General features: G+C 27.5%; 4 protein-coding genes across 12 annotated transcripts in view; 1 reads left to right on the forward strand and 3 right to left on the reverse strand.

The window, feature by feature from the left end:
* Positions 1–681: 681 nt before the first annotated feature.
* On the reverse strand, positions 682–12645 carry LOC126839278 (differentially expressed in FDCP 8 homolog). Of its 4 annotated transcripts, none has more exons than XM_050574489.1 (7): positions 12470–12645; positions 7182–7324; positions 6819–7122; positions 6436–6618; positions 6111–6355; positions 3805–4023; positions 3416–3722 (listed from the first exon to the last, which is right to left on the reverse strand). In XM_050574489.1, exons 2-7 carry the CDS (start codon positions 7272–7274, stop codon positions 3522–3524), a joined length of 1245 nt encoding a protein of 414 aa, XP_050430446.1. In that variant the 5' UTR covers positions 7275–7324; positions 12470–12645; the 3' UTR covers positions 3416–3521. The 4 variants fall into 4 exon arrangements, with proteins under 4 accessions (XP_050430449.1, XP_050430446.1, XP_050430445.1 ...); XM_050574488.1 differs by lacking the exon at positions 12470–12645 and adding an exon at positions 7572–7827; XM_050574492.1 differs by lacking the exons at positions 3416–3722; positions 3805–4023; positions 12470–12645 and adding exons at positions 682–970; positions 7572–7833.
* LOC126839279 (uncharacterized) lies at positions 999–3321 on the reverse strand. Its single transcript, XM_050574493.1, has one exon. The coding sequence runs from the start codon at positions 1988–1990 to the stop codon at positions 1271–1273; it is 720 nt and encodes a 239-aa protein (XP_050430450.1). The 5' UTR covers positions 1991–3321; the 3' UTR covers positions 999–1270.
* On the forward strand, positions 8138–18934 carry LOC126839276 (solute carrier family 35 member C2-like). 6 transcript variants are annotated; one of them, XM_050574485.1, is made up of 8 exons: positions 12853–13395; positions 13517–13731; positions 13802–13874; positions 14660–14778; positions 16200–16333; positions 16759–16925; positions 16982–17174; positions 17242–18934. In XM_050574485.1, the coding sequence occupies exons 1-8, from the start codon at positions 13294–13296 to the stop codon at positions 17274–17276; spliced, it is 1038 nt and encodes a 345-aa protein (XP_050430442.1). In that variant the 5' UTR covers positions 12853–13293; the 3' UTR covers positions 17277–18934. The 6 variants fall into 6 exon arrangements, with proteins under 6 accessions (XP_050430439.1, XP_050430440.1, XP_050430443.1 ...); XM_050574486.1 differs by lacking the exon at positions 12853–13395 and adding an exon at positions 10968–11091 and having other exon boundaries at positions 16982–18934; XM_050574487.1 differs by lacking the exon at positions 12853–13395 and adding an exon at positions 11147–12731 and having other exon boundaries at positions 16982–18934.
* A 594-nt stretch (positions 18935–19528) lies between these two features.
* Positions 19529–27146, reverse strand: part of LOC126839275 (protein scabrous-like) — a 9748-nt gene continuing 2130 nt past the window's right edge. The window contains exons 2-8 of the mRNA XM_050574481.1: positions 25666–25999; positions 25021–25065; positions 24131–24559; positions 23969–24070; positions 22396–22492; positions 21522–21704; positions 19529–20708 (exon numbers count right to left, since the gene is read on the reverse strand). Of these exons, the coding sequence (XP_050430438.1) occupies positions 20290–20708; positions 21522–21704; positions 22396–22492; positions 23969–24070; positions 24131–24559; positions 25021–25065; positions 25666–25999 (1609 nt within the window). The 3' untranslated portion in view covers positions 19529–20289. The remainder of the gene's footprint in view (positions 20709–21521; positions 21705–22395; positions 22493–23968; positions 24071–24130; positions 24560–25020; positions 25066–25665; positions 26000–27146) is intronic.

Below are 27146 nucleotides of genomic sequence, written 5' to 3' on the forward strand. Positions count from 1 at the left end.
ATAAATCATAATATATGTTGATTTAAATACCTAATCTTCAATCTCTTAAAAAATTAAAACCGGGGCAAAGCCCAGAGGCACCTTATAAATTTATAGTTTTTTAGATCTATTAATAAGAAAATCCAATTTCAGTCAATATTATAATGTTTATAATATTATTATAACGTTATAATATTTATTTTTAAGTTAAATTTGACTCTTAATTAAGTGATTTACATCACCAAGTGCGGTAGTTTTGTGGTAACGTTAAAATTTAGTGTTTCTTTTCCATAGGAGGGTTATTAATTACCCCTCCAATCTGCATAATTAAGGGAAATACGCGCTATTAGTTTAAGTTATTTTAAATAATAATAAAGTATAATTACATTTTTTATTTTAATTGATGACGGCTTGACCACTCGTCCCTGATAGCGAATTCGTCTAGAAACCATCTCATGATAGCAATGCTGGGCCTTTAAGGCCCGTTAAGTTTACAAGATGATTTTTTAAACATTTTACATGATTTATTATGCAGTGGGCAAAGTAAAATAATACATCCTTCTTTAATCAAAAATCCACCTGGCTTGTAACATATGACATCCTAAAAGACTGATTTACAACTCGATAGAACTTTACAATATAAAACTTAAAAACTAAAATAACTAGTCAGTTATCAAGAAAAACATTATGTATTTCAAAAAAGTCAACATTCTCTATCGTTATTGTGAACTTGATGGTATTACTTAGGTGAAATTTGAGAATTGCTTTTTTCAAATAAGTATGAAAAAAAATCTAACACAAAATAATTATTTGGAGATCCTTTTATAAATGTTCCCTCATATTTAGTAGGATCTATCAAGCCACTTTTATTTTTTCCATAACGTGTGTAGGTCTCAATTTTTTTAAACGTGTTCCTTTTGATACCGGATTTTTTATTATCTTGATTTGTTTTAATGTTTTTCTTTTTACTATCATTTGACGTCGACGATACCTAAAACCATTAAAAAGGTACATTAGAAAAGTTTCAAGAAACTAATTATTATCCAAGAAAAAAATTATATTTTTATTTCTTAATTTTGTATGCGTCAGATATCCGGAGCAAAATTATTAAAAATACATTTATTTGTTTAAATTTGTAGCATTTAAGGGTTTTTATTTAATAACATAAAGGTGGGGTAATTGCCCTAACCTAGCGCTTTCCCTACTTACGCGTTAAGATGATGAGAATGAGAGGACATAAAATTACTTTTTTTTCATGTGAAAGCAATATATTTTTTGTTATAATCATTATTTAGGTGTACCTAATGTGTAATGTGGCGTAATTGATTAGATTATTAAATGTTAATATATAGTTTATTACATTTTCATTTGAATTCTTGCTTGCTAATAGAACTTTTAATTTAGCAACTTTTTTCGCAATATCTTTTTCGTGGTTTAGATTAGCATAAATGATTTGCTTTTGTTCCTGATTTTGTTTTTCCTTCATTTTAATCTTTCGATTAACGGAGTCTTTATGAATACGCCATAGAAATCTTCTGAACTCGTTGTACTCTTTTAAACTACAAATAACTTCCAAATCAGAAGTTATAAGACCTTTTTTGTATAATAATGTTCTATTATTTGCCATATTAATCCATCGTTCCAAATGTGGGTCGTGCAGTGGATTGTACGTGTAAGATACTTCATTTCCATACGGATCATTAAGAAAAAAATCTACTTTTTGTTTTGTTTGCCATGGGTATTGACCCAAACAACCACGGTGAAAATGTATTGGACCCTTAGGACCATTTCCGTGATACTGAGGTATTTTTTCATATAACTCTCTAATTCCCCAATTTGGAAGAGCATCTGCAATAGGTCGGTATTTTGGTACAGGAACTGAATGTCGGAGTGTAGAAATAGGAGTAAGTTGATGAAGATGCAAAATATTTGTTCGATTACACAGCTTTCCAGGTTTCCATTTTTTGTTGAACTGTGGTAAAAGTTTTTCTTGTGTTCCGCACGGTAGCATAATTTTTCTCGAGTTTAGGAATTTATCTGCTATACTTCTTTTAAATATTTATTAAAATATACTAGGAATGGTTGCTAAACACAATCAATATTTTAAACAACTACGAGTACCTATACTGTCTATAGACTATAATTTTGTGTTGATTTAAAGTAAACCCAGTCAAATTTTCTTATATTTATGTTCAATTTTAACATTTTAGATCCTGAAACAATGATCTAAACTCCCAATTATAATTTATACTTACATATTATAATTATGAAAGTGTGTATGTTGTGTCGTCTTTGATGCGCCATCATATGGGAGTCAGAATAAGGGCCATTTGAAAGTTATAATAGCTACGATACCTATCCCATAAAAAACAACGAAATCGGTGCACTTGTACCATAGGTTGATATATAGTATCTAAGGGATGATAGATGATGAAATACGGTAAAATACATCTTAAATTTAAGGCTCCACCACCCATTTCTAAGGAGTAAAGTATAGGCAATTTTTCGATAAATTTAAAATAATTTTTGACTCTTCATTAACAACCACGTGACCTAGTGTACCTATATCTCGATGCTTGAGTCGACTGACAATAGAATATACTGAACGTGATTGTAAGAACTTAGAAGCTACGACAGATTCATCTAAACCAAAAGTCAGTATCTTCTCACCATAAATCTTTTGTGTTAAGCCAATATGTAGAAAAAAAAAATAGAACATATTTTTGGGGGTGCTGAACAAATTTGGGATATGCGCTTATGATGGTGAATAAACATTAGTCATTAAAGATGTAACACACCAAGAGCTTCTTATGCTTTGAAATCCAACACGAGTTGCATTCATTTTTCAATTCAATCGAAGATTCTTAAATATACCCACAAAAACAAACATGTAATTGCTAAAACAGTATTGGAAATCGAAGCTGTTTAGCTCAAGTTGAAAATTCTAAAATTGAACTCGCGTTTCCTGAAAATATTTCCTCAAATCTCAATAGTTTTATATTATATTTGTGTCCTATTTTATTATTAACAAAGTTCTCGTTTTTAATATATAAACTCAATCAGGGCCGTATTCAGACCGGTTTTTTTTAGGTCATATGACCGGGGCCCGGCCTACACCTATTTTTAAGGAGCCTGGGCCTACAAAAAAAAAAATAAAATAAAAGGGGCCCGGATGATTTAGTATTCCCAGGGTCCGCTAAAGCTGAGTACAGCTTTGAACTCAATTGTTGATTTTGTTGTAGTTGGTATATTATGAGATTTAAACCAACAGAATAGTTTTGTAAAAAGAGAATGTATAAAAATCATTAAATTTGTTGTCATAGGTTCTCAACCTAATTATAAAAAAAAAAAAAATTATTTTATTATCACAGCAACTCTGGTTGTTGAATAAAAACACATTTTAAATACTCAGGAGAAATATTTTTAATGATTTTCCAAGAGTTATGCAGTTTTAAAATTTTAAGTGTTAACCCAACCGTAAGATAAATTTATTAATATTAATGTAAAAATCAATTATGATAAAATAATTTAACGAATATTTTTCAACTAATTTCAGTATGAATATCTTGAGTTTTTAATCGTTCTTCAATTCTTTTGCACTTCGGACAAAAATCTCTTTTGCACCAGCAATGATTATGATAAATATTTTGGCATTTATTGCAATTTTGAGCCTCTTCATCAAAAGGAAATAGAATGTTATCGCTATTGCAAAGTTCACAAATATATCCTTGATTTTTACAAATCTATTTAAATTTATAGTAATTATTAATAATCTTATAGTTTATTTAATTAATATACCTAAAAATATTTTGAATATTTACTAACTTCACAATCACTTCGAATATGTTTCTCACATTTGGCTTTTAATTCGCTTAAGTCTTCTAAAAATATTCCTGAGTTTATCTCAATCATATCTTTCATACTGTATAATTTACATTTGTACAACAATTCACGGCATCGAGAAGGTAAGCTTTTCAAACAAGCATTCCAATATTTGCATGAAACTAAGTATTTTTTCATTTTAACTAAATTCTCTTTAATATTCTGAAAAAAGTTAATTTTAATATGCATTAAGTTTAAATGTATAAATAAAGTTACTTTTATACATACTATTTATCATTTATCACTGGTCGCCTGATTTTTTTTTAATATTTAGTCGTATGGGATAAATATTTTCAAACAGTTTTTTTTTACACTATTTATAAACATTATTTTCGTTTAAATTGAATGTATAAATATATTTTACTAACTTTATTTATAGTCACTAAAATATCTATTGAGTTTGAGTTAAATTTTTTTGAATAATTGTATGATTTGAATATTTTAACTATTTTATAACTCAAATTTAAATCACAACCTTAGTAGATGCTGTGTATCTTGAACCGATTGTAATGAAATAACGTAAGTTATTAAATATTCATATTTAAAAATACTTAAGGAGTTATATTTATTCAACCCAACTAGCGAGGCATTAAAAATAAATTATAATAATAACACAAATATTAAAATTAATAATAGTATATAATTAGAGTATAACCATTGAGTATATATTGACTAACTATAGTATTAAACCAAGGTACAGTGGCCAGAAACCACATATAAAGTGGCCAAAAGTATATTTTCTCAAAATACTTTTTTAACCATATATTTTAATTAGGGGTCTCGGTTTCGTACGTGAAGTAATACATACGTGATCACGGTTCCGTGATCACGTGAATAAAAGTAATATAAAACCCGTATGTTTAATTCATGTGAATTCGTTGTACGAAATTCACGTGATCACGTACATTAATATTATTCACATAAAATCACGTGAATAAAATTATAAATTCACGGACAATTTCCAATCACGGGTCTTTTAAACTCGTGATTAATTTCACGTGAATCCGTGAGCCATGATTTACGTGAATAGGGAGCCCTAATTTTAATTAAGCATAAGTCTGTGTCAAATTATTATTTGAAGTGATATAAATATTTTATTTTGAACATTTATGTTTAAGTATTCCAAAAGGTTCCAAATCTATTATTTTAAAATGTAAAAAAAAAATTAAGTACTATATATTTACTTATCTATGAGTTGCGAACATTAACTCAATGTCGATAATTTTTAGATTTTAACATGTTTGGAAATATTATTCTTTTTTTGTTGTTTATGAGACCTTGTCTCCCAAGTCAACTTTATGTCTAATAAATAACAATAAAAAATATTTCTTCCAAAAAATTTAAGAAAAAAAATTATTAACATTGGGTTAATGGTCGTAACCCATACTTAAGTACATATATTGTGGACGTAGTGGCTGAATAAATTAAGGCAGTGGTGCCGCCGTGCATCGTCGCCGGTTTGAATCCGGCCACAGGTGGTCTTGCTCACTAGTCGGGGCAACCTGACTAGGAGATGAGACTGCCATCCCTTGCTATGCATGGCAGAAATGCCTTGCACTCACTCGGCGACCGAACTAGGCCCTAATAGGGCCTCTCCCTCCCAGTCAATACTACGGCATACAAAAAAAAAAAAAAAAAGTACATATATTTAGTATTTTACACTTAGTTTTTCTTTTAACATTTAAACACTATAGCTTTTGTAACTTCTTGGAGTTCTTTAGTGTAAATGTTCAAAATGAGATATTCTATCACTTTAAATAGTAATTTATATGAATTACTTATTATCTAATAAATACTTGCCTAATTTTATATTTTTAAACCATTACTCAAGTCCCTAGAGACATTTCCTAAAAGAAAAATCTCAGTATTAATTTGTATAAATTAATTTATGCGCTGATTTTAATTATACCTATTCTATATTATGGAATGTATTGACTTATCTACACATTATTCTTTAGATAAAGTATGCAAACAAAACTTCTATTTTTTTTAAAAAATAAATGCTGAGACTTATGTCTAACTAAAATGTATAAATAAAATAATATTTTGAGAAAAATACTTTTCGTTTCTTTATATGTGATTTCTGCCCACTGTGCAAGGGCCAAAGAAGTTAATAATTTAATTTTTATCATGACCTAATACATTATCGTAGATTCTTAGGTGACATTATTTACATTATATTTTAATACTTCTTTACAAAAACTGTATCATTTGTAAAAATTAAAAATAACTTTATGTTCTTTGCTTACTTTGACTTGAGTTAGTGATTCAAGATACATGAAAAGTTTTGGATTTTGTAGTTCCAAGTCATAAATTCTTGCTTCATATCTATATTTCAACAACTGAAATGATGCTTGGCTCACTCTTTGCTGTTCAAATTGCCAGTTACAAATTACACGGGCTGGTATTAAAGCAGTATTATTCCAGTGATGTAAGGGACAATAGTACTTGCCATCATAGTCACACAAACGGGCTTCAAGGGATACTCTATCTTCTAAATACAATAAAAAATCAAAATATTAAACTTGCACTATAATTGTTATTACAATAGTGTACTATGTTATTGTAAGCTACCCGGAGATACTTTTATATTTCGAATACGAATATAAGTTTGGCATTCAGCACATTTATAATCTTGAAACAATAATCCTTTGTATGGGCATACATTAATAATCATAGAATTTTCACTCGCTACTACAGCAGAGCATACTCTTTTGATTTTATCCACACAAAAAACATGACAATAATATCCACAATCTAAAAATAAAATTAATTATATACTATAGCAACTATAGTAAATAATATTATTATAATTCCCAAGGGCATGTCCGGCATTTAAATATTGGGTAGGCACATAAACAATAAGATTTAAAATAATCAGTTTTTTTTATCAGGCCTACCTGCCGGGCATGCCTCAGCAAATTTTATATTACTAAATAGTAATTTTCATACTATACCTGTACATTCATAAAATTGGTGCACATATATCCAAATAGTCTTTGTACATACATCACAGAACGTGTTTTCTAACCAACTAGGTTTCCAAATGAATGATAAATGATGGCCTAATACTACTTTTGTTTCGCATAGAAGATCTTGATTCTCTATGGCTTTTTTTTCAGTTGTCATCACTAATTTGAATCTTAATTCCACTAATCTTCTCACAAGCCTCACTCTATTTTCACTACATTCTTTAGAAACTCTGATCATTTGATTGCATTTTTCAATTTCTTTTTCTAATATATTTTCATTTAAATCATTCTAGATTAACAAGAGTATACATAAATAACACATTGATAAATATTTGAAAACTTCCTTACTTCAGATATTGTTAAATAATTATCTGATAGTGATGCTGAACTAGCAGATGAAGCAGAATCTGATGATGATAATGAATGTGTAGAATCGTTCATATTGGGCAGAAAAAAAGGATTCGTTCAGTAATAAACACGAATGTTGTCATCTAAAATCATATTTTTAAATTATGGAATATACATTTTAGTACAGACTACAAATAATATGTATTGTCAAATCAACCCTGTATGACTCTTTTTAGACATTTGTATTTTGTTGAACTAACAAGAGTCACGATTTGTTTATTGTTCCATCGAGTGTTTAACTTGTTATTTGGACACTTACTTACTTCAGTTATAAAGTCGTCGTTAAAATTATATAAACCTAACTCAAAAATAAAACAAGAAAATACTTACCAAATGTATAATAAAAACTCCTATCCAACTTATCTAAATTAATAGAATAATTGAATAACAAAATACAAGTATACACAGCTATAAATTGGATCAGTTGCAAAGAAAAATTATTTAGTTAAGATTGATTCAAATTTTTTGTTCAGAACAATGATTTATATATAAGTGTATTATTTTCTATACTTTATGTATAAGAATACATTTTATTATTTATCTAACAAGGTTCAATTATTTAAGTATCAAATATATCGTCGTCATTACTCATTATTACCAAATTTTTAGGAGGAACAAAAAATGCTTCACCTTATCACTATTCATTCAGTAATCAACATAGATATATATAATAATTATTATATATATCTATGTCTACCAATGACTTTTCTACAAACTAGAGAGTTTATATACAATATGATTAAAAGATAAGAATTGTTACTAGATAAGACCAAGCTTATGGATTCATGAAAATTACTGATTATTATGTAGAAATTAATAATAATCAGTATTCAGATTTTAGTTCATTTTGCATTTTCAGTTTTCAAATTTGTGTTATGTAACGAGTTTTTTTATTTAATTCTGCTTATACTATTATTTATTTTTATGACATACGATTATGCTTATAACGTAAGTTATAATTATAGTATAATATTTTTATTTTGTTTAAAATTAACTCCTATTATAAAGAAAACATTAAAATAAATTCTAAAATTTAATTTTTATTTTATAAAAAATAATTTCGGTCTTATAATAAATTAAAATGTCTTCTAAACACATACAAAAGTTCGAATGTAATGTGTGCAAGAAAACTTTTTCTAAAAAAAATAATTTAAATGACCATATAACCGCTAAACACTCAAACTTCAACAAATTTGTCTGCTCACAATGTAGCAAATCTTTTGCTTATAAACAGTCATTGAATAGACATATGAATGTTAAACATAAAGTTACTATTTCTATGTATTCGTGTTCTGAGTGTGGTTATAGTTCACAATTAAAATTTATGCTTACTAGACACATTAAAAATGTTCATCAAAGTGGAAATTATAATCCTTTAAATATGTCTTGTGTTTTTTGCAATCATCATTGCTCTAAGAGTAACATGTCTACACATTATGTATTATGTCATCAGACACAAATTGTTAGTGAAAAGTTAAAGTTTGATAATTTGGAAGATTTTTTTGCATGGAAGTATGAAATTGAAGAACAGGATATCAGTCGGTTTGTATATGATTTTTTTTTATTGAATAACGCAATAAATAAACAACAAATTATTTATTTCTTAGATTTGTTAAAGCTCGTACAACTTATGTTGGTGTTTCTGGATCAAAGCATTTATTTTTTAAATGTCATCGTGATGGAAAATACAAACCAAAAGGGAAAAATATAAGGAAATTAAAGTCATTAGGCACAAATAAAATTGGTTCCCATTGTCCAGCCAGAATGGATGTAATGGTTAAAGGAAATGAAGTCAATGTACTTTATATTAAAACACATGTTGGTCATGATTTAGAACCTAAACGATTGACGTTAGCTCAAAATGAAAAAGATTTTCTAGCTGAACAACTAATTATGCCCAATACTAACTATGAAGATATTTTAAATGTTGTTAAAACATTGAATTCATCTAGCCGTCTTCATCATTTAACTAAAAAAGATTTAGTTACAATAAAAAGTTCATTAAAGGAAACTTCAAAGAAAAATCATGCTATTGAACTGACTGAAAATATGAACAAACCAAATAATGATTCTTTAGAAGTTTCTGATGTAGTATTTGATGGAGATTTAGAAGCTTTATTCAGTGATCAAAATAATGAAAAGTCTACTGTTCTTATAAATGAGGAATTGAAAAATAATAAAGCGTTGATGAATTCTAAAATTATGGCATTGGAATCTGATAATATAGAAAAAAAAATTGAAAACTTTGAAGACAAAATAAAATCAAGTTTTGACATAAATACTGCACAACAAATAATTGAAACAAATGACCAAATACCAATACTGGAGTTTAATCATGAGGTAATTATAGTTAAAGATATTATTTATGGTTTAACGGAAATAGTTTTTTATTATCATTTATTTAGTAAAAACACATAGATTGTTAGATGAATATTAAGAGGATTGAATTCATACAATCTTGGTGTTTGATAATTAAAATATTAATAATTTGTAACCAGAAGAGGATTTGCTTATGGCTATAGGCACTATTAATTTACCGCAATTATTATTAGTGAACTAAGAGGGATTGGGTAGGCTTAGTCCTCAACTTAAAATAACCCCTCTAAAATATTGATATTACCAAATATGATTTGAAATTTTAATCATTACTTTAATGAACCAAATTAAAAAAGTTCAACTCTATCCTTCAAATTTGGCTCAGATGGGATTTTAACTCTGACGCCTCGCGTCCCGAAGAGCTGAGTTACCACGAATGTGCATTTTTGCACCTTTTACAATGTAAACACACCTTCCTACTGTGATCACATATGGGTGTGTGTCATGTATATTTATATTTTTTGTATAGTATTATTCAAATTTGTTTTAGTAGATATCTATTTTTAACGCTGGCAGCTAATAATATATAACAGTGTTATATGTTTACACTAAATATAAAAATTAACGAACTATAAATTTGATGAGATTTAATGCTTAGATATTTGTTCATGTAAATGGTCCTAAATTTGCATATAATTTGTCCACTATTTCCTCATTTATAATTGACAAATAATCAGCAATTTATTTTTACCAATGATTCGACTCAAGTGATAACCCATAAAATTTATAATTTGCTATTTAAAACGAAAATAATACATTGAAATTAATTACTGAATGATAACCAATTTTTAATAATTATGTTTACAGTATAAACATTTAGTAGTCAAGAATAGTACGCTCAATATATAGTACAACAATACAATTGTATTATTCATTATTTTATTTGTCGTTGATTTTCATGTACAGTTATTACTTGTATTAGGTATATTATACTTATAATTGTTTCACACTTAACAATATCACCTAAATTACATTTGTATTAAAACATTTTGTTTTATTAGTGTATGGAATGCCGTAGTTACCATTTTAATTGCAATTTTTACTTTTTTTAATTACTTATATTTCTTAATAAAAAATACTAATTTTATTTTATAATTAAGGTACTACAACTTAAGCTCATTAATTTTTTCTTTTTGCTTTTTATACTATAATTATTTATTTATTTCAATAACTAAGGAAAAAAATTTTTTTAGATGTTACAAGATGCTCAAGTTTTAGATTATCAGCAGGAGCTGACTAATATAGAAAACGAAAGAACATCTATAATGGAAAAAATGAAAATGATTGTAAACCAGATAACGTGTAACGATGAATTTTCAATTGTGAATCAAGGACTTATGAATATAATGAGTACAATTTATGAAAGGAGAAATGCCATAGAACAAGCTGTCGTTAATGGAGATTTAGATAACATCATGATATTTGACGAGAGTATTTTACAAAAACCATGCTAAACCGGCTTTATTAAATGAAGGTGAGTTTTAAGTCATTTTTTGTAGATTCTTTTTTAGTATGGAGTGTCATAGTAAAATATGTTCCCTTGGTTCCAGTGTGTTAAAATATCGCTTAATGTGATGTAAAAATTACAGTTTTTTTGAAAGATAGAATAAAAAAAAGCAGAGGCATGTAAATAAAAAAAATTAAATAGTGTATGCACTGTGGGATCTAACCTAAGAATTTTAGGAGAAGGTTATTTGTATATTTTTAGTAAGAAAACATTTCGAGTAATTCATGATCAATATTAACAGTAATTAGTTATTTAATGACATAGAGAAATCGTCCTTCTCCCCCTTAAAGTCTCGATACTGTACTGGATATGAAGTAACTTCACACTTGACAACGATTAATACTATGCTGTGCATTCTTAATAAAACTTGTTAACGGATTGATATCAAAAATTGAAACTGATAGCTTTCAATAAAGGACTGTTGCCTTTTATAGTTTATTTTTTACTTTTATTGATATTTATACCAAGCTTAGGTATTATGTACCCAAAAGCCTAATATTTCCTGGTTGACAGTTTTATTAACACGTCGGCTACCAAATTTACTTTTAAAAAACATTTTATGTACTATGTACACATGAACCTTGTTAGAGTACCAAGAGATTTCGAATAAAAAAACATAGTTTTAACTTTTATTACACTGTGTACCTAAAAGTCGCCAGTGATTCATGCGGTATGCTGGTACCTTAAGAATAGCGCAATATTAGACACCTGCACATTTAATCCCCTTCATTAAATATTCGATGATAAAACCAAATATGACAGCGTAACGGGCAGCCAATCAAACCAAGTATAAAAGTACACGGTAAAATGTATAGTAGTAAATTGATATCCCGTTACGCTGTCATTTTATTTTTGAAGATAACTACTCGAGTCGATGTGCAATAAACTGTATATTTCAGCCATGCTAGTATCACAGAATAAAACAATCAGAATGGACACTGATAACAAATTACACGAGTAGCATATTATGCCGTCCACGAAATTAGTCGGCTATATTCTCGGAGGACAAATTACTAATCAGTGAATTTATATATATAGAGGTATACATATGGGTAAATAGGCATATAGGTATATGTATTTTTTCATATAAACAATGATAGTATTTGTCCTCAGAAAACATGGCGGGGCGTTTCGTTAATATCACAGAAGTGTCCGGGGCCTGCTAGTGTGCTGTGTAGTCCATGTGAGAGATACCCATGATCCTCATGAGTCATGGTAGCCAACGTGTAACAAACACTTTTTATAATAATTATTGTGTTGACAAACACAACTTATTTATAAAAACCAAATCTTTTGATTTATAAGCTATTTAAAACTAATACTAGATATTTTTACATCTACTCACCAGTCACCGGTACTTTTCTATATTGTTAATTACCCACTATTATACGTTTACATGAATTATTCAATGTAGATCCATTACTCAGTGACAAAGCGTTTTTCGCTTATATTCGAGGCTTTAAGTTATAAGTTTTACTGCCTATTTTGTCAGATCATATGGATAACATACATTTATACTTTATAGAGAGGTATATTAACATTATTTTTCACATAGCTCATTCCATGCCTTCTTCCCTCCCCGAAAATAAGGCTACGTGGCAAAACAGGTAATTCGGAGGAATTATGCTTTTAAAAGTAATTTTATAAAGATTAAATATTTCCATTTCAATGGATTAATGATGTAATAAAATGATTCATTTTCAATCATGTAGGTTTTAGGCTTTAAGAGATATTTTAATTTTGTATAATTGTATGTAGAACATAATTTTTATATTATCTTATCACTGAATTTTTGTTTATATCTTTCTGTTGGTGATTAGGTACTCCGGTTTATACTACTATATACTGTGTATGTTTGCTTATACCATGTAATAGTGATTTGTGTGTAGTGATCCTAAATGGTATTCTGAATTTCAAAGCTTCAGTATACCTAGTTTTACTGAATATACGTTTAATTAGTTAGTCATTTAAATTGTAGTCAGTTGCCTGTATCAATAATATGACTGAAACATGTAAAACGTTTTTTATTAGCAAACGATTATCTTTAAAAAATATTTTACAATGCATTTTGGTGAAATCATTTTTTAACATACTACTTTTGCCACATCATTTATTTTAGAATTCAGAAATTATTACCTGCTTAATTAGTTTATCAAAAACTCATTAATTATGACGCTTCGTTTACAAACTATATTACTTTCTTGTATTTTGATATTGCCCTATTTTTCTTTTTCACTTGGCATTACATTTTACCAAAGATGGTTTTTACAGGTAAGAACAGCTGTTACTTACAATTAATTAAAATTTTTCAATTTAAATAATATTAGTTCATTAATATTCTTAATTTGATATTGATTAAAAATATACTGTTGCTTTTTTTTATGTTGTATAGAAGTTCCAATTTCCGCTGCTTGTTGTTTCATGTCATTTATTGATGAAACTTCTTTTATCTACAATTTTTCGGTATGCTTACCATAAGACTACTAGTACACCAAGTATACAAATATCATGGGAGGTTAATGTTTCAAAATTTGGACCTACTGGAATTTCAAGTGGTATTGATGTTGGTTTGTCTAATTGGGGCCTGGAACTTATAAACATTTCTCTGTAAATATTTTATATTTATTAAATAAATGACTTATTTAATAATTATTACTAATAATTTTTTTTAATTTAGCTATACAATGACAAAATCAACAGCTATTATATTTGTTTTGATAAATGCTTTAATTTTACGCCTGGAAAAAGCAGTAAGTAATATCTTTATTCAAATTTTATAATAAAATATTTTTCATTTAATAAGTATACTATTGCTTCATAATTTAATTTAAAAATAAATAATAAAACTGTTAAAAAAATCTTAAGTAACAATTTCATTATGTACGACCAAGATTGTTTTATATTTTTCACTACTTTTATAATGAAATATTAAAAAATTAAGTGTAATTTTTATATTGCTGTTCAGTAAAATCATCAAAAAATCATTCATGATTCTGACCACTGACTATATGTTTTACTCTTCTATGCAGCTATAAAATGACTTGGAATATTATGGGTAGGGTGAGAAGTGCAGTATAATAGTGCTCATAGATAACACTGAATCTATCTCCGCAATTATATGTGTGCCAATAACTCAAGACAAGAGTATTAAATTCATTTTAAACCCTCTATTCTCTATTGTCTATTCTTAATTGAATCAAAAGGGTTGTTTGAATAAAACAAAAGTGATTTTTGATCGATAATTAGTTGAAAGTTATTTAACATTGATTGGTATTTAGTAATAGAATAGAATTTTAGTTTCATATGTATTTGATTGCAGTTAGAAATCAAAACCAATATGTTTAATTACTATTTACAATAAAATTGAGAATATACCTCCCAATATGTTCATAGTAGTTTTAAATGCCCCTGGTTGTTATTTTTAATTTAATATGTTTTGAGCTATAGTGTGAATTTATTTTGTAAATATTTATAAAATACCAAATATTAAACAATTTAACTAGCTACATTACTTTATTTTTAAATTATGTTTTAGACTGTGTCGCTGTTTTTGATTGTGTTTTCTATATCTGGAGGGTTATTTTTATTTACCTTCAAAGCAACTGACTTTAGTACTTTGGGATTTATTTTGATCTTAACTGCTTCATTTGCAAGGTATGCCACTACATTAATCATAATACAGTGAAACTTGTCCAAGATTGATAAATGGATTTTTTTGTTTATATACTTCTTTGCCTTCTCCTTATATATTTTGAGCATATTATATTTAACATCTTTACATAAAATATATGTATAATTTTTTTGTTTTCCAGGACGTTTTAGTTTAATAGATTAACATTTGACTTATTGAAGTTATTTTTTTATAATTTTTTCCAAATTTACCTGGGTGCACTTATTTATTTTCTCCATAATAAAAAAAAAAAACGACCATCCTTATAAATATAATAGGCAGGCTATAGACAAATTCCAGCTTATACAATATTCAGTTTATTCAAATCCATATCATAGACTGGTTTCGTTTTTTATTTACAAGCAATTATACGTATAGGTAATTTTTTGCAAATCTTAATTAAGATGTTGTCTTACTGTTAATACTAATTAATTAATACAGTTTGAGAATACTTTATGGATAGTTATTTTTTTAGTTGTATTTCAAGTATTGTATATTCCTGAGTAGACCAACAACAATAACATAATTAACATTTGAGAGATGTTAAATCTAATTATGTTTTGTTAACCTTAGAACGCTATATTTAATGATAAAATACGACGTCTTATTGTTATCAGTTAGTTGTTGACCTTCAGTTGCGCAAGAAGACACACATCGTCAAATCGACTAATACACATTAATTTTTACCTACAAATTACTTGCTGTTTATAGTTTGTCCATAAGATGTATAGTTTAAAATATAGGATATTTCAAATAATTTGTTGGTAAATTATTTGGGTGTTTTTCTCAATTTCGAAAATGTGAACTTTTTTCATTTTTGGTCAATTAAGTACTCTTCAGGTACGATTTCTGTTCTATAGAGTTGCTTTATGGATAAATAAATAAAATTAAAAGCTAAAAGAAAAAAAACACAGTAGTCTTAACATATTTATGTTCATTTTATAATACTATATTTGTCGATTCAACAAATTGTTTGGAATAAATGTGTAAAAATAAGATGAGCGTTCTAGAGTTAAAAATTGTTGTGGAAAATATAACTAGTAAAATAATAGGAACTAATAAAGAACTTAGTTCACTAAAACATATTAATCAATCTAATAGTTGTTTTTTTGACAACTATTTCTAACAAAACATTAGTTATTACAAACTTTTTCGTTTTAATCGTCTTTTAAACGCTGTATTATTTCTATTCCTACATTTATTATTGTTTCAGTAATATTTTAAAAAGAATATTTTGCTTAAGACATGGCCTCATGTGACGTCCTCTTAACTTCATTTTTTTTTTTTTTTAGTTGACTAGTATCCCCTTAAAAAGTGGGAAATTTATAGTTATTTTAATAATTTCTACTAAAATTGTAAATGTTTATTATATAATAAAATAGTAAATTACTAACAATATTTTCAGTGGCTTTCGCTGGACATTATCACAGTTTATTATGCAGAAAGCAGATATAGGATTAAAAAGTCCGGTAGATATGATATACTTTACTCAACCATGGATGTTATTGTCAGTATTTCCTATATTTTTGTTTTTGGAAGGTAAGTAATAGAATATTTTTTTGTACCTACCAAATCTATCTCATTTTTTAATAGTTATTTATTTTTTAATTCAATTTATAAGATATATTAAATATAATTAATATATATAAACACATAAATTGTACGATTTTCATTGTAGTTTTAATTTTAAATAAAAAAGGTATTTTTCTTTTTAAATTTATATTTTTAGTTATTATTGTTTTACACAAACATTTGGTTTTAAAAATATATACATTTGTTTAACCAAATAAGTTATGATTAATTTAATGGAAAATATAGGTTGCGTTAGTGGTCGTAAAAGTTAGAAGTTGCTTCTATGAAAATAATTTATATTATAATAACTATAAAATGTTGTCGTTTGTCTGACTTTTTTTATTAAATGAGTAAACTTAATTTTTTTTTAATTTTTTTTTTTTTAAATGCAGGTGATGACTTTGTAACTTGGTTTAGACATAATACTAAAATTGAATACTTCCAAATGAGCATACTCATTTTAATTGGATCATTTTTCGCATTTGGTCTTGAAGTATCGGAGTACTTTGTTGTGTACAAAACATCTAGTCTTACACTCAGTGTTGTTGGAATTGTAAAGGTTAGTATTAAATAGAATAATTTTCTTCAGTAATTCATATCAACAACTTATTTCAGGAGATTTGTTCTTTGGTTTTGGCAGTAGAATATAATGGTGATATCATGACATCGATGAAACTTTTAGGTTTAGCACTTTGCATGACTGGTGTTATTTCACACGTTTGGCATAAATATAAAACAAATAGGTCAATAGAAAGCCGTTATGGTATTCTTGGTAATGAAGATAATAAGCATTTAACACGCCCAGAAAGTGAGGACTACAATGATTCAGATAGTTCTAATGACTCTACTCAAGTGCTTTTTGATGTTTTAAATAGGCGTCAATCTTAGCTTATGTCGGCTGAAGCCCTGATGTATGTAAAAAAAGGCTGTGAATTATTTTTATTTATACATTTAATTCTCTCAAATAAAAAACCTAAGTATTAATAAATTAAATTGTATGGATTTCAATTATTTTTTCGCTCTTAAGACACTACAATTCTATTTTAACTTCTGATTGAGCAAAAATAATAAATTCAGTATTTTATTTATATCTCTAAGTAGAATTTGGATTTTATGAAATTGCTTATTTTTTTTTTTTGCTATTAATTCAATTAAATGCTAAACAAGATACAAATTTTTTACACAAAAAATGAATCATTTTTTAAATCAACCAAGTACATTTTGAGTCCAACATAAACAGCATTTAAACAATTTTTGACACTCAAGTTTTGAATTTACCATTAACAACCGTCAGTCTTGTGAATTCGGGAGTAAAAAATTTGGGTGTTAAAATTTTTCATATGGGGTTTTATGTTGGACTTGACCAGACCTCAACCTGCACTATGTCTCTTGAAAAGTTTAAAATCACTGTAGCACTGTGTAATGAACTAAAACTCTTAAAAGTAATTTTAATATTGTTACAATATTAAGTTAATAGCCTGATTGTGGTCTTTCTATAAACCCTTTCAAAGAGCATGATAGTAATATGTGTTGTTGTTATTACATATGCTTATTAAAAAAAATGTGTGTTGCCGTTTAAAATAGTATACCTTATTGAGAATTGGCAAAATAATACTGTAACCTATTACATGCATAAAATAACAATTTTATCTTTGTGTTAATTAAGAAGTCTTATCAAAATGTTGTAAGAGTAGAAAATGTATTTATTTCGCCTATCCTAGGTTTCTATATATTATTGTAATTATCTTAATTTACCTAGTTTAATGTAAAATTTTAAATGCATAATTTTAATACAATATATGAACATGATGTAAAACATTTTACTGGCATGTCCTTTAAAGAGTACATTCCTGATATTTAATGTCTGTGATATACTTCACTAGTTGGATAAAAATAGTTATTTATTTTATAATTATATATTATACAATACTTTAAATTTATTAAATGATACTCCTTCATGTTTTTTCTTAAATTTCTATAATACAAATACAATAGAATTTCATAAAAGTTTACTATCTATACTTTTTAAAACCCCAAGAAATATAAAACATTGCCAGGTTTATTTTAAGTCAAACGAAATACATTTTTTTAAATTCGCTGGTGGATACAAGTACAACATCAGGGTTAAGCTTTTTTATCTGTTACCGTTCAATTCTTTTTTTTTTTTTTAGCTATGATATAAAAAAATTAATGAAATACTGTTACCAGGATGTTTACTTACCTCTACATTTACTTTCTCTTAGTATTTACTATAAATTGACTTGGCAAAGTTTTATTGAATTTGGTGACCCCATTGGTATGGCCTCCCCTATTCTAGTTTTATGTGTTTTATTTACAGTTGTTTTATAATATTTTGTTCTATATTATAAACTATAATTTTTGTTATTGATGTTAAAATTAAAACAAATTACAATTTTAGATATATTTTAGAGTACTGGTAATAAATTTATCTATAACCTAAAACTATATTTTTTTATTATTCAGAAAATAACTTCTTTATATAAACAGCTTTTAATATTGTAAAATGTTACTAAATAATTGCTAATATACTGTAAATAGATACTTTAATACAGTTAACGGCAGATTATGTGATCATACACTTTATTGGACTTTTACTTTAGCTATGCCTAGTTCTGCTATTTTTTATTTCTCCCTTGTGTAGTAATTATGAAGTTAAACAAATTAAGAAAAATTTAGAAAATAATATCATAAACTGTATGTTTAAGGTATTTATTAGGGGATACGGTTTTGAAAAGTTAATAAAAATACAGCGAATATTAAAATATAATACTATTTTTATTTATTTATAATTACCTGGGTAATCTTAAACAATACACGGGTTTCTTGTTTTTTTGAGTAACCTTGTATTTTACTTCAATGTAAATTCTTATTAAACTTTTATTAGCTTTTCTCTGTTTTCAATTGTCATACAAATTTATTTAATCACTGTTTGAAAAAGAAGTCAAATGATGTCTTAGTATAATATTGCCTATAAAGAATTACCAACATTTTGAGATTCTATGACCACTACTAAATAAGAAATTTTGTACAAATGTTATCTAGTATCACTTACCTAATAAACTTACAACTTATCAAATATCAAACAATTGATTTATACATTTTAAATAGGGACAAATTATAATAATAATTAATGTTGTTCAGTTTTGACTACAGACTATGTATATGTACTGTTTATTATTCCACAAAATATTATAGTTTGCTCAATTAATTTGAGCATTATCATTATTATACTTCAAATACATAAACTAATAGGGTTTTTATTATTAACTAATTGTAGACTGACATAGGTGATTGGGTGATATACTAAATATAAACATTACTATTTTAAGTACTTTTACACAACAATAATTACACTGAAACCAACATTTTTATATATTTTTAAAACCATTCTTAACATTTGTTTTTATTTTATCGCATAATCCGGTTTAATTGACATAATTACTTACGTTGGTGGTATTTTATAATAATACATTTTAAAAATATGAGAGTATCAGCAGTATGTTGATCAGTACCACCGAATTTAAAAATACAATATTTTAAACTTTATTTGTTTTGAATACTGTATGTATTTAATTCTTAATAACTAGATACCTATTTATCTAAAAATGGTGACAAAAATATTACATTTGATTTGATAACTATAACCTTAATAATTATTACTATTGTTCACTTATACAATGAATCTTTGTTTTAATTATTAACAAAATGTTGACAAAAATAAGTATTATCACTAGGCCATAATTAATAGCCGAATAGGATTCAACACATATAACTTAAGTTATACCAACTATCTAATCAGTTCAATAAATAAAAAGGACAATATTACATGAATATTTAACATCATCTCTTATGACTAGCACATATAAATAATAACGGATTAAAAAAATTAGGTACTTAAAAAACTATCCTTTAGCAATACGTTTTCCGACTTTCATTTCGCTCTTAGCAATTGCAATCCATTGATTACGACTGGTATCAAACCACGTGAGCCCAAAATTATATTTGCCGTTTAGATTGGCATGCTGACATCGTGAGTACCACCAGCCTCCTTCATAATTTGCTGCACAGTTTGTTGCGCTGTCGTCTTGATCACGATCTGCTGTACTAAATTGATGGCCATTCTGAAAAGATAATGCATCGGATGCATTACCTTGGTACCCAGAAACATTCAATCTATAGCCGCTATTAGCATCAGACAACGTAAAATTTGCATAGTCTGCTTGCCAATTATTTCCATATATATCCGTCATATGAATTCGCAAAGAGGATTTGTTATATAAGGTCAATTGGTGAATAACATCGTTACCAAGCCAAAAATCACCTATAACATAAACAAATATACACTTTAGTATTATTACTGAAAATGTCAAACTGAAATGTAAAACTAACTAAACTCGAATTCATAGATACTTGATAATAATAATTTATTTCTATTTTTTTTAAAATTTAAATTTGTATATTTATGTAGTAAGTAAAATATACAAGTTAAAATCTACATCCCATCCAATATATGTAAGTGTATATCAGACCTGTTTTTAAAAATGGTTAAAGCGAATTTCGACTGCAAAACAAATTTAATTACATTTTCCCATTATTTCTCTGCAAAATTTTGACTTTAACCAGTGTCTTTAAGCGCTTACATCATCCCATTTAAACGACTTATAATTCATATGTATGAAAACCACTTTTAATCAACTCGAAAAAATGACTTAATAAATACTAGTGTAGGTAAGACGCACAATAGGTAACACGTTTTGGGGTGCTTTTGCTACTGTTTAAGTAAAATAATCGATAAGAATATAAGGAATTTAATATATTTATTTATTTATACTAGAAATATTGTTAAAGCTTCAAAAATATAGAATTAATATTTTTTTCAGAAAAATAAAATTTACCCCTTTTAATAAATTTTACCCAATACTGAACTCTTAGTCTGAACAGGTCTAATGAATTTACATTATATAGGTATTTTATGAAAACTTCGAAGGCTCCTAAAAATAAATGTGACTGTAGCGCCCAAACCAAATGCCCCTATGCCTATACTCTCTTAAACTAGGTAAAAGTATATTTAATTTTTTTTTTATGTTTTATCTAAGTTGTTTGTATAAAATTGTACGCATTAGGATCAAATTACCATATAAATGTCCAAATCCTTCTGAATAACCCTTCCAATCCTTATTGAAATTTAGTTGATCATTAGTTCTTCTTTGAAATGTAATCCAGGACATATCGTCAGATATTTCACAGTGAACTAAGAATGTTTTTTTTCCATTTGGCGAGATTAGGTATTCTCCAGCTACATTCACTTGCGAACAATCTAGTAAAAACAATTTATATTTACAATAAAGAAAAGTTAAAATGTGTTTAAAAATATTAGACGGTTTCTTCATTTGGTTTAAAATGTAGATGGTATAATATTAAAAAAACTTAAAAAAGATTTATCAACATGACGTAAAAAAATGTTGGAAGTTTTTACTTATTTTAGGTTCGACCGATTAAATCATAAATCATACATACCTAGGAACTTTTTTTTAATTTTTAAATATGTATACTTGTATGTACAAGTATACATATGTACGTGGTTTGCTGTAACGGAAACAACGCAATAGTAGGTAGATAAGCGGATGAATATTATTAAAAAAAACCACCTGTCATGTTCGATATGGTTAACCGATCAAAATAATTAATATTTAACAGAATTATAGGGGCTAGCAACCCTTCTATTTATGCTTCACGTACTTCCTAACGGCCTTTTTGGAATTTAACAGACAATCCCTTGTAGCCTGTAGGTATATTTTCGTTTTATAATATTAATGTTATTTTATGGAACGTTTACAAATTATTACGCTAGCTTTCATTATCTATAGACACAAGTATAACATTTACAAAGCTGTCTATAAAAAAATATACTACGCAGGTAGGTACTTATATGATATGTAATATCACTTATCAAATATTATTATTTTTCGAATGTACACGATAATGTTGAATAATTCCCATATATTTACCTTTAGGTAGGTCGTCAACAATTTTCTCGTAGGAGCTCTGAATAGCGGCTAATTCTTTGAGAGCGGTTATAAAATCCGTGCTATTTGCATTTTGTACCTGAAAAAGCATATTATTCATGTATACTATTTGTATGATAAACACATTTCTTGACGATTTACACGTTAAAACCAGTTGAACTAAGAAATTAAGAATATTTTTAAATTATGAGACATAATATACTAATTATTATACATGTAGAAGAATGCATTCTCAAGTGTATTTGATACAAAATAACGAAGTTTGTACATCTATATATACTGCTCTTCAAAACAAAAGTGCCGTAACTCAAAAACAACTTTTTTTAAAAACCGATTAAACCAAGTAAAAAAACAATTGTACCAATTTTCTGTAGATAGCTTGTTTTTTTGTATTAATACCTAAGGGGTTATACTTTATAACAGTCGACAGTTTGTGTACTCACCCACCCATATTATTATGAATAAAAAATATTTTAGGGAGAAGGGGGACTTGTACTCTGAAAACTTTTTTTTTGTTGATATCAGTGTATAATTTCATTAAAACTGTTTGTTTATTTGTTTGGCAACAATAGCAGCATCAATGTTTGTACATATTAAATCGGAGCTTGAACCGATAAAAAACTGAAACACCCTTATTTTAGAAAATACCCAAAACCCTAAAAATGTTAACAGTTTTTAATATAAATTATATTTTAATCAATAAAGAGTACTACACTTTTTATACTAGAGGCCATAATAATGAGAAAATAGTGTTTGAATGTTTTTTGGATTTGAATGCACTTTTCATTATTTATCAAATAATTAAACAAATAATAGTTTGTTGGTTTAGTAAATGTTCACCTCTAGAGCACAAAAAACCAACATCCATATTGAACAATTATATCCGAATTAACATAATATCAGTGTTCAAAAATTGTAATAACTTGTGGTCAACACCCATAAAACGGGTAAAAATCCAAAACCTGAAAAAGGTTCCAAATCCTGTATTTTACAAAAGTGGTTTCGTAAAATTAAATTTAAGTCCTATATTATTACTCGTTGAAAAACATATAGATTTAATCGGATATTTTATTTTAGGAATCATGAATCATGTTACTCTTAGTATTAATTGTGAAATTTAACATTAAAAGTGCACATTACAGAAATGTTACGCTAAGTAATAATATGCGGCATAGGCCATCAAAAACAGAATACATAACATATATAGCAGCAGTTCTGCAGCCACCGTCTGTCACGAAATTGGGCAGGTGTGACTAGCACCTGACTGGCGATTGCCGCCGTCTATGACCTCGTGCTCACGGGTAGAATGAATAAAAATACAAACCACCTGCCTCCACAGCTATACGTGCGTGTGCCCTGTACAATAATATTATGTGCTATTCTAACGGCCCTCCTTATTGTAATACATCTACGAAACTATCGCGGACAAGATGAATCAGTATTTATTATTGATCACAAACTTCATAAATTTTTTTTTATAATAACCTAATAAGTATATAATAATTTAATGACTGTTCAATATATACCAATATAATTATAGAATATAGATACTCACACTATTTATTGGTTTGGTGTTTTTTTCAGAAGTTTTACTCAGCGTTCTCTGTATGGCCGACATACCTTCACCGAGGGCTTTAGTCGTTAAAATTTGATTGTTCTATCAATAAAAATGGTTTACAGTCAATAAAAAGTAAAATTAGATATTTATTTATTTTACCTGATCTTCTTTAATGATGGCTACTGAGGCGTTCATTCTTGCCACGGCGAACTCAATTTTCGAAATCTCTTTGCGTACCTCTGGCAAGCAGGCATCGATCCGGGCGTCTAGAGTTTCCACGCTTTCCAACAACTCTAGTAAGGATCCGTGTAGTCGGTCTAAGGTAGCATCTTGGCGGGTTGCGTTGAACTCTAAAGCTGCGGTGGTAGCGTTTAGGTTGGCTTCCAGTCTAGACAATCGGTTCTCTCGTTCGACAACTGTGCTCTCCCTGTATAATATGCCCTTTATGCGTTTTTCTAACCGCGTCATTCGATGAGTCAAAGATTTTCGTGAAGATTCTAGGTGTTCGAGTTCTTGAGCTTCTCTATCTGTTACAAAGGTCGTAATAACATTCGTCTGCAAAGGATCTTCATTGGTAACTGCCAATCTCTGTAAATAATATATTTATTATACATAATTGTTGTTAATAAAACATACGACGCAAGGCATATTAAACTATATCCAGTATTGTGGACTTATAGGTACATTTCACTAGTTGTAACTCTAAAAGCGTACTATTTGAAAAGATTATCAGAAAAAAATTGATTAATTTTGAAAATAATATTGCCTTATAAGTTATAACGCATTGATTCTAATTTCTAAGTATCGAAATCTTGAAGCTGGAGATCAAGAAGAATTGAATACGACTAGAAACCAGAAAACTTATCAGACACATGCGTATTTTTGTGCATTGTAAGTGACAAGTGGGCCTTCTCCGGTTTTTTATGAATATTTTTGATTAATTTAATTTTTTTTTTGATAAAAATTGGCGTCCTCGTTTAAACTTGTTGTTTCGTAGAATTATATATTTATTGACATTTTGGGAAACAGTAGACTGTTTTTTTGTTTACCTTGTAAATGTTTGCAATTGGGTTCCCGTCAAATTCGCCGTTGTTCTAATTAAACAAAACAAGAAATTACTATTTATTTTTATTAGAAAAAGTTATGCTTTTTCAATTTTGGAGAAAAATAATGTAATAGTTTTAAACAAAATATAAGTAGGCAATCACAAAAACAACATTTGGTAGACGTGAACACGAAACGGCATTCCGTCGGTCGGACACATTCGTATTTACCATATGGAGTTTGGATTGATTAAGGATATTGTGTAGCATAGGTACCTTTTTTAAAAAAAATGTAATATTCCTTTAATAGTATCAAACTTTATAGCCGTAATTTTAACTTAATTGGAGTACCAGACAATTTACTTACTATATACTGTTATGTTATATTAGATATCTACCTATATTAATAAATTAATTTTGTCAGCTTGTAAAGCTTGTTAAATCTATAAAAAGAATACTACAATTTTTATGATACCTATTTAAAAATAATTCCATATAATGTGATTTTTTTGGACTTTGGTCCCTCTGAAGTCAACTATAGAAACTGAAAAAAACTCTTTTTAAATAAGCACACACTTATTATCATATTACTTTTTAACACATATTAATTTTCCCAACAATTTTGATCGCACAACCTATATGTTTACTTACTTTATTAGTACTCTTTTGATAGTTGATTGCAACATTTATCTTTTTTTTTAATTCTGTGTGCTTAAAGGTCACGTCTTCGATATTCTTTCGAACAGATAACAACTCTCCTTGTATAGTTTGCAAGTCTTTTCGATTTGCATCCAGATCTTTTCTCAAAGCTTGGATATCGGTTTTTAAAGTAGCCGTTTTATGTATTTGAGCCGTTTCGTTGATTGCTGACCAAACGCCTTGCATTTCTGATTTTAGGCTTTCTATTACTTCTTTCAACCAACCTACAGCAACTTTATCACGAATACCACTATTTCCAGGTTGAGTCATTCTCAAATGTTCATCTCTAAAAAAATGTATTTCGCTCGTATTATTTTATTACTATTAATACTATTACGATAAATAAAATGTAAATAAATGTTTTTTCAACTTATAAATAATTAATAAACATAATTCAATACAATAATATCGTAAACTATTAAAACATGATTATAGACTTACAGGTTGTAACTTTTAATTTGATACCGTGTCTTAATAAATATAAAATAGTTTTAAAATATCTGTAATAAAATGATAAAAGTATCGCTTTTGTATTAAATTGCACACATTTATTTATAACCTCCTACACTTTTTATAAACATAATACAATACACTTTATTATTAATTAATCCTTATAGTAAAGACCATGCATAAGCTGTACATCATACTATGTCGTTTTAGAATAAATAGGTATACTTCAACATTATTTTTTTACTATAACATATTTAAGAAGTATGAAATAATTACATAATTATTTTTGATCCTAATATTTATATTACCCATAATATCGACTTATTAACTTTAAATTTTATAACATAAAAAGGTTTTTTTTAATTTTCTAATGTAACCAATAGGTTTTCTTTTTTTTCAACTTATATTGGGGTACATTCAATCTTTTGACTAGATTTCTCGGTATTAAGATTTAAGGACAAATATTTGCGAGCCGCTTGTGTAGAAGTATATTTGCTATTACCTCCAGTTTAAGTAACACCAGGTACTAATAAGACATCTGACGGTCTAAAGGCATTATAGCTAACTGTCTAAACATATAAATAGCTTTCATTTTCATGTCCAAGTTTGGCATGAAGCTTACAATTTCAGCTTGACGTTTTTCATTTGGATTAAGTCTTTCGACTTCTAATTCGGAAATAACTGACTTCATCTTGAACAAAAAACTATATTTATTTATTATTAACTCGGCAAGAGACGAATCTAGAACAAAAGTTATAGGTATGTCCGAATTTTGATTCCCTACTCTGCCCTCAACCGAGCACCAAAATCATACATGTTGTGTAATAGATATATTTTTTTAGGCGTTTTATTTAATCCCTTTAAGGGATACTTGAATTTGCTCTAAATTCGCCACTGAACTAAGGCTATTCTATAGTTTACCTTTTCTAAAAATAGCGGAACTCCAGGATCGTAGAGTTTGGTAGAAATATCGATAGCTATAT

The sequence above is a fragment of the Adelges cooleyi genome, unplaced genomic scaffold, assembly GCF_023614345.1.
Source record: "Adelges cooleyi isolate 19-005CV unplaced genomic scaffold, UGA_ACOO_1.1 ACOO_flye_CR_arks_rails_tigmint_CR_PRNA_30, whole genome shotgun sequence".
Classification (NCBI taxonomy): Eukaryota; Metazoa; Arthropoda; class Insecta; order Hemiptera; family Adelgidae; genus Adelges; species Adelges cooleyi.